Source organism: Orycteropus afer, unplaced genomic scaffold, assembly GCF_000298275.1.
Source record: "Orycteropus afer afer isolate SDZICR_OR568_19922 unplaced genomic scaffold, OryAfe1.0 scaffold00002, whole genome shotgun sequence".
Classification (NCBI taxonomy): Eukaryota; Metazoa; Chordata; class Mammalia; order Tubulidentata; family Orycteropodidae; genus Orycteropus; species Orycteropus afer.
In genome coordinates, this window is record NW_006921589.1 from 10,506,636 (window position 1) to 10,514,899 (window position 8,264).

The 8,264-nt window shown below is 60.6% G+C and overlaps 1 protein-coding gene across 1 annotated transcript in view; it reads right to left on the bottom strand.

Annotated features, from left to right (window-relative positions):
- SPEG (striated muscle enriched protein kinase) overlaps positions 1 to 8,264 on the bottom strand; it is a 67,664-nt gene that overhangs the window by 48,372 nt on the left and 11,028 nt on the right. The window contains exons 2-4 of the mRNA XM_007958152.1: positions 5,691 to 5,780; positions 5,260 to 5,596; positions 680 to 1,974 (exon numbers count right to left, since the gene is read on the bottom strand). Coding sequence (XP_007956343.1) covers positions 680 to 1,974; positions 5,260 to 5,596; positions 5,691 to 5,780 — 1,722 coding nt within the window. The remainder of the gene's footprint in view (positions 1 to 679; positions 1,975 to 5,259; positions 5,597 to 5,690; positions 5,781 to 8,264) is intronic.

Below are 8,264 nucleotides of genomic sequence, written 5' to 3' on the forward strand. Positions count from 1 at the left end.
GGAAGTGACAACATATCGAGGATGGCTTCCTCTGCCTCTCAGGGAGATGGGACCAGAGTTGAATGTTCCATATGAGCAGACTTTAGCAAGGGGCAAGGGCATCCTGGCTACTGAGCACCATCCATGAGACGGCTGGGAGACAATACACAAGCTAGCACATATAGGGACCAGTCCGGAAGCAGAGGGGGAGGCTGGGCCAGATCTTAGTGGCCAAGGATAGGCCAGGGTAGGGTTGGAGATGGGAACCAGATCACAGGGCAGTTGTCAGGCCCAAAGCTTGTCTGTAACAGGGACCTGATGAATGATTTATTGAGACCTCATCTCCCACAGAAGAGTGGGGGTGTGGTGGGGCTCCTCAGGTTCCCACAAGTGGTTCCTCCACACTTGGTCATTGGCCCAAGAGCCTGGCAGGACATGGACCCAGGGTCAAAAAACATTTGGGCACAATCTTTGCTCACACCTCAGCCTCACCCCATCTCCACCAAAACACACTTGCACACTGCCTGACCAACAGACAGGTTGTAAAATAACCCTTCACTCAAAGTCGAACCTGTGAACAAGCCTTCCCTGATAAATTGCACCCTCAACCAGGGAGGGATGCTACCACGGAGCAAGTCTCAGTTTCCAGAAAGCCCCTCCCCATGTCCCAGCACCTTCTCGGCCCTCCCTGCGGCCTTACCGAGTTCAGGGGAGGTGGGCCGGGCCCGGCGACCTTTGCCATGGCTGCGGGGCCCTCGGCGGTCCCAAGGCCCCCAGGGCCCGTCCTCCTCAGGCCCTCTGCGCAGCCTCTTCTCGGCCTCAGGCCCCGCCCTGTTTTTCTCCAAGGTCTGGGACACTGCAGCGCCCTCCTGGCCCGGCGTGGCCCAGGGCAGGAAGCGCACGGCCTGCGCCGGGGGCTCCCGCTTCCGACCCAAGGGGGTTTTCGTCCTGGCCTCGGGGGGCTCGGCGGCGGCGGGCGGCACCGGGCTCCGGCACTCCTGGATGGCTCTGCCCCGGGTCAGCGGGAATTGGTCCCGGCGCCTAACCTCCTGCTGCGGCCCTTCCCCTAGCTCCGTCCTCGGCCCGCGGCTCCGGGGCCTCCCTGGCTCGTCCCCAGGCCTGCTCCCAACGCTCGAAGGGGGCTGCGGGGTGGTGGCGGGGCTCTGGGCGCGCGAGGTCTTGGGCGTGGAGGGCCGAGAGAAGAGTGGGGGCTCGCCGGGCTCTCGCGGGGACGGGGCGCGCTGCAGCGTGGCGCGCAGGGACTCGTGCGAGCGCACCAGCTCCTCTCGCGACGCCGAGCGACGAATGCGGCCCAGCTCCTGGGCGAAGCGCAGCTCGAGGTCCGAGGCCGGGCTGCGCTGCCGCGTGCGCTCGTCCAGTGAAGCGGCCTTCTGCTGAAACAGCCGGCGCCGCTCGGCCACGCTGCCCGTCGCTGCCCGGAGATCCTCCTGTGAAGCCCCGGGACTGCCCCACGGCACGCCGCCCTCGGACTTGGGCTGCTCCAGCGAGCGGGCCTTGCGCAAGGGCACCCAAGGCCGCAGCGGCGCCGGGGGCGAGTCGCTGCGCTCCAGGCTGCGCCGGCGCTCCTCGAAGAACTGCAGCTTGTCCAAGATGCGGGAGCTGGCGCGCACCAGCCGCGGCGAGCGGCCCAGCGCCGACAGGCGGCCAGAGGCCTCACTCAGGGGCGTCTGTGGCCGAGACTCCGCCGTGCCCGCCAGCGAGGGCCCCGACGACTTGGGCTTTCTCCCCCGCTTCTCTTCGGCGGTGGTGTCCTCGGGCAGCACAGACTCCAGCGTGCGCCGGTGTGGCGACGTGGGGGGCGCCGGGGGCTGGGCGCTGGGCCCGGGCGGGGGCCGCTTTCCCACCCGAGGGGATGGCGGGGGGAGCAGCGCGGACTTGGAGGGTGGCGGCAGAGCCGGGCGGCGCGGGGCTTCGCTGGCCGGCTGAGGCTGAGGGTCCGGCTCCTCCCAGCGCAATCCGCTCTGAGGGACGCTGCTGCAGAACCAAGACCGGGAGAACATTTTAGGGGGACTCCCCTCCTAGACCCTCAGCTCGTGACAGGAACTGAGCAGTGGGACATGCTGGGTAGGCTTGAGGGTGACATGGGCCAGACCCCCTTGTCCCCCCAGGAAGGGAGCACAGCCAGAGCAGGTGCTAGGGAGAGAGAGGCTGGCGGCTCTGGCACCAGGAGATAGGCTAGTGCTGGGTCCAGGTACAGACTCAGCACTAGGGGCTCTGGCCAGCCCCCTCCCCCCAGCTCCGGAAGGTGGGAAACAGCAGAAACAGAACTGAGCATGAGAGAGAGAAAAGAATGAGGTTTGGACCCAAAGGATGGAGTGAGGAGGGAAGCAGGGAGGGTGGGATAGGGAAGATGCCTTTCAGGAATGCAGCCTCCCCCACTCATTCCTACCCCCAGCTGGGCCCTACACCCCTGCCCATCCTTAGAGAGCATAGCCCTTTCACCGTGGCTCCTAGAAAAGCAGCAACTGCCTCCTCCACTAGGCACCAGCCTTCAGGGAGCAATGCCCCCCATCCCTGTGATTGCCAAGCACCTACTCAGACCTCTGAGCTGTCCCCAACACCATCACCAGCATTGATAGGACCCAGCAGGTGGGAGCTGGGAGAGGGGCTTCTAGGATCATCTCTCTATGATCAGTCTAGGAGCTCTGGTGGTATAGTGCCTAAGGCATTTGACTGCTAACAGAAGGCTGGCACTCCTGGGAAGGAAGATTGGGCAATCGACTTCCATAGAGATACTGCCTCGGAAACCCAAGGAGGGGTCACTGTGAGTCGAATTGACTCGACAGCAGGGAGTTTGGCTTTTTTGGTTTGGTATGATCAATCTAATGAACCCTGGTGGCACAATGGTTAAGAGCAAGGCTGCAAACCAAAACGTTGGTGATTTGAACCCCACCAGCCTCTCCATGGAGGAGAAATGTGGCAGTCTGCACCTGTAAAGATTACAGTCTTGGAAACCCTATGGGGCAGTTCTACTCTGTCCTATAGAGTTGCTATGAGTTGGAATCAAGTCAATGACATCAGGACTTCTGGTTTATGATCAATCTGCCCCCAGAACAGGCCTTTGACCTTGCCCTGCCCCCTGGGAAGGTACCTTGAGTTCCTGGAAACCCCCTGAGAAGCACAGAAGCCCTCCAATAGATCTGCTTAGAAATGACCAAGTGGCCCTGTACAAGGCACGAAAGGAGGGAAGGAGCTGGTCAGCCCAGAGGACTCCTCTCACCTACTTGATGCCCAAAAGCTAGGCCTCGGTTTCTCCTGGCAGGGTCCTTGAGGGACACATCAAACATAAAGATTAGCAAGAAAAGAGATCTGAAATCTGTTAGCATCATACCTGGCACATTAGAGAGCGCTTAATAAAAACTTGTGAAACAGCTCATAGAGTGGGCCAGGCATATACGGAGTGTTTAAAATGCATTCAATCCTCACAACAATCTTATGTGATAGGAACTGCTGTTATCCCATTCACAGATGAAGAAACTGAGGCTTCAAGAAGTGAAATGCCTTAGCAAGGTGATATAACTAGGAAATGGTTGGCGATACTAGGACTGAAACCCAGGTACTCTGACTCCTGAACCCTTGTTGTTGTTGTTGTTGTGTGCCGTCAAGTCGGCCCCGACTCATAGCAACCCCTCCTTGGGTTTCCAAGGCAGTATCACTACGGAAGTAGGATTGCCCAACCTTCCTTCCGAGGAGTGGCTGGTGGGTTTGAACCGCCAGCCGTCTGGTTAGCAGGCAAGTGTCTTAGCCACTATGCTACCAGAGCTCTTAGTTCCCTCCAAAATGTCTGGGGTTCTGGGGGTACAGAGCGAGGATAAATAGGGCACTGTCCATGAGCAGAAGTTCAGGGGTGCCTGAGTGTAACGATGTTTTAGCCCACCTGGGTCAGCCCCTCACGACACATACCCCACCTCAGGCTGGCTGGGGATGGTGGCAACAGAGAGGACCGGAGGAAGCAAAACTTCAGCTTTCTGCAGGAGGCAGAGTGTCCTCTGGGGCAGGGGTAGGAATGGGGTGAAGTGTGGAAAGAAATTGGGGACAGTCTAGGAGGCCTCTTGCCGGCAGCTCAGAGCTCCAGGCCAGCTTCTGTACCACAGACATCACTAAGGAAATGGGTTCCTCCGAAGTTGCCATAGCAACTCCAGGCTCCGGCTGGGGCCTGGTACAGGAAGGCAGGGAAGGAAAAGGCAAGTCCAGGCACAGGGGTGCCTGGTTAATGCTAACACAATGAGCCGAGGGAGCGTTCCCCATCCCCTGAGCCTGGACCTCTCCCTTTCCCATCGCTGGCCACTCCATCCACCCTCAAAACAGCTCCCCCATCACAAGGCAAGTTCCTGCTTCACCATGATGGTACCTCCCACACACACCCATACCCATCACAAATCAGGCCCCCTCTCAGCTCCCCAAATACCCCCAATACCTCTATCATTAACCACTCCTTCTTCTGCTATAGCACTCCCTCCTGTTCTCTGTCAGCCCCCAAACCTCCAAAAATGGTTCCACTGCCTCACTCCAACACCTCCGTTTCATACCGCCCCTGCCAAGACATCCCTTAATCCCACCCTCGGGCATTTCTCACAAGGGTTTCACTTGCCCCCTGGCCTCCATCTCTCCAAGCCCTCTACCTCCAACCTCCCCCTTGTCTCCATTCCCTCCCTCCCCTAGTCCTTTGCCCTCTCCCCCACACACCCACAACCTCCTCCTGCCTCCCCGGCCCCTTGCCCCATCTGCCCCCTGACCACCTCGCTCTCTTCTCTCTCCTGGTTGCTCTCCTGTTCTCCCGGGAGCTGCCGTGCGGAAAGGTTCCGTTCCTCCCAGAAAAAGGCCCACATGGGAACAGGAATGTGCAGAGAGATGAAAAGGCAACAGCTGCTGAGACAGCAGGCACAGAGGGGGCCCTTGAGGGGGGGGGAACCCTGGGGACAACTGGAGCCTGAATGGGCGAGGCAGGAGAGGGCCCCTGGGAAACTGGAGAGCTTGAGGGAGGAGGATGGGGCAGAGGGGTCCACAAGACGGTGGTGATGGCATGGTGAGCCAGGACAGGTGGGAGCAGCGGGAGGTGGGTGGTGATGGCACAGGAGGGTGGCGCGGTGTGGGAAGATGGAGTGGAAGCAGTGAGGGTGGCGAGTGCACAAAGGGATGCACTTGGAGGTCTGGGCAGTGCAGGGCAGATGGGGCTGGAGGCCAATGGAGCAGTGAGGGGCAGTGCAGGACAGCGTGGTGAGGTGGAACGGTGCAGGCCAGAGCAAGGCCGTTACTTACACGTGGATTGAGAGCGCCCGTCCTCTGTACAGACTGAATGCGCTGCCGTACAGGTCACTGGCCACCGAAAGGCTATCCTCTGACCCCCAGCTTGCGCCCACCAGATTAGCTCGAGATGCCCGCACCAGCGGCTCCACCCCCAGGTGCCGTGGCCCGGCCCCGGCTGCCTGTGCTTGCCTTGGGCTGCCCGGGAGGTGGCGGGTGCCACCGCCACTGCCCGCTTCCTGCTCCAGGACCGTCTGCCCGCTGCCCCACCAGCTCACTTGTTCCTCAGAGGTGCCTGTCACGGAGGTTGGGGGTGTGTCCAGGGAGGTGCCCACCAGCGTGTCGGAGCCCCCTAGGGAAAGGAGACCGTGGAGGAGACTGTGAAGCCAAGGCACCTCTTGTGGAGAGCCCACCTGCCTGTTCGTTGAGCGTCCCAAATAGCTCACCCGTGGGGGTGCTGAAGGCCCCGTCATCCCGAAGCTCCAGGCGCTGGGTCCCCTGCACATCGCTGATGTCATCCTCACCCGTCTCCGAGTCTGGAAAAGAAGGAGTCTGTGTGGGCAGGGCCCTCCTTCATCTGCCACCAACTCTCCCCTTTGTTGCCTCCTGCCTCCCCCACAGCAGGTTCTGCCTCACCACTGGTAGGGCACCCCGTGCCCTGTCTTCCTGCTTTTGTTCTCCATACCCCTCTACCATCCTGGGCTGCCATGCCAGTGCCCTGGCTCCACCTCCAGGCCCCTGCCTACTCACCCTTGCCTCCTGGGGGCCTCAAGGCCACCGTCCCCCCTCCCAACCACTTAATGGATTACCAGGGCCTCCTCCCATCCTCCTGCTCCCCTCGTCAGTGATACCTGAAGTCCCCGTGCGGCCCCCAAATAACAAAGTCCTAGGTTCCAAGGCCCCACTTTCTGGGTTCCAGTACCCCAGGGACAAAGGGGAGTCACCTTGGAGTCGTACAGTCAGGGCACTTGACCAACCGCAGGGCCAGCCTGTCCTCAACCCCAAACCAGCTGAAATGTATCAGGGTGCAGCTGAGGCAGGGTGAGGAGAGGCTGGGGCTGGGGACAGGGGAGTGGAGGGCTAGGGCAGGAGCCAGTTTCCTACCGTAACTGTGCTTTCTGCAGGAGCGGAAAACTTCGCTTCCATAGGAGCAGCAGGAGAGAGACATGGACAGACTGTTATCAGAGCGTTTGTGGGGTAGGGCATGGTGGGAGGCAGGACAGAGGAGGTGTGAAGGTACCCAGTGCCCAGAGATGCCCTATAGGAAAGGGGCGTGAGGGGGAAACCTGGGAGGGGCAAGGTATGGCTCATTCTTTAACTGCCTGCAGGCTCCCCCTGTGCCCAGCACTAGGGAACCCACATGCCATGGCTGGTTAGTCCAACTGCCCCAGCAATCCTGGCACCCTTGGCTGTTCCTGGTGCTCACATGTCTCCACACCTTGTGGTCCCACTGGCCATGTGTGCTCATACACACACACACACACACACACAGACACTCCTCCTAGTGCCAGCCCAGCTCCAGACCCCAACCCTTCCATTAGGGACCAGGCTCTATTGCCATATTTGCACTGTACTCTGACTCCTTGCAAAACAACCCCCCATCTGTCTGCATCATAATGTGACAGGCAACCTCCTCAGGCCCCTCTCATCTGCTGAAAGGTCCTCTAGCATCCCCAGTGCTTAGGCTTAGGCCCAGAGCAAAGTTCCCTGGGCGTGTTTTCCACTTGTCAGGTTCTGTGCCTCCATTTCCCTATGGGTGCCATGATGAGCAAAAGCCAAAGCAAGACGGTGAGCTCCTCCCCACTGCAACCCTCCAAGCGAGAAGGGTGAGTCCAGGCCCAAGGTGGGGTTTGCTAGTGACCCTCCCTCCATTGCTAAGCCCTCTCTGGACTGCAGGGCACTGGGGGCTTTCTTGGGTAGGTGGGTGGGTGGGTGACAGTGTATGTGTGGGCAGGGGTCCCACATCTTATGGGCTGTCTTCAGAGCCGTGATGCCTCATCAAGGGACAGGGATCAAGAGGAGAGGGAATGGGCTAGTAAAGGGACGGCCACAGTCCACGCACCATGGGTGAGTCGGCCAAAGGCCCGGCGGGAGTGGCCGGTTTTCTGAAAGAGAAAAGCCAGAATGAGTTGTTAAGGGGGTGGCTTGCCCCTGACGTCCCTATACCTCCCATCCACACTTAATATGTCAAGCAGCAACTCCTTCCAGGGGTCAGTCAGAGAGGGTCGGTGGACAAGACCCAAGGTGCCAGCACGCCCTATGGGGAATGTCTTCAGTCTCCCCATTCAGCCCTCAAAGCTGGTGGCGCTCCAGGCTACTCAGCTTGGCTCTCCAGAGGAGCAGGAGAGGAAGGAGGTAAGCAAGGGACTCCAAGTCTGGACGGAGGCTCATAGGACAGGGCAACACCCCCACCAGCAGAGGATAAGAGGCAAGATAGGATGCTGGGAAGGAAGAGATTGGGGGGGTAGTTAGGATGACTGGGAGATGCAGGGAGGAGGACACAGATTCCTGAGAGCGGGGGAGGGCAGATACCTGGGAGAGGTGTCAAGAGGACAGGGGTGGGGTGATAGGGGCAGAGGACAAGGTCCCTCAAAGGAACAGAGCCTCACAAATGCAGTTAAGAGGCCCAGGTGCTTGGAAGACAGAGCAGGGCTTGGGGAATTTCCTGAGCTCAGCGGCCGATTCTTGTGCGTTGCTTCCAGGAGCTTGGGAAGATGGAAGGCTCCGGAGTGGGGGGGCTGGGGCCAGTCGGGCGAGGGGGGTGCTGGGCTGGGGTTGGGCAGAGGTGAGGGAAGACGAGGTGGCCAAGGAGGAAGCGGGCGCTCCACGCCAAGGGCTGCCGAGGGGGTCTCCCTGGTGGTCGCGGGCACTGCAGACGATGGGATCTGCCCTGCAGCGCAAGGAGGGCCTGCGCGCCCCGACTCAGCACCGAGCCCCCGGAACGCGCCGGGTCTGCGGCCGGCGGGGCTGGGGTGGGGCCGGTGCGGCTCCCTGCGCCCCCTCCCTGGGACCAGCGGGTG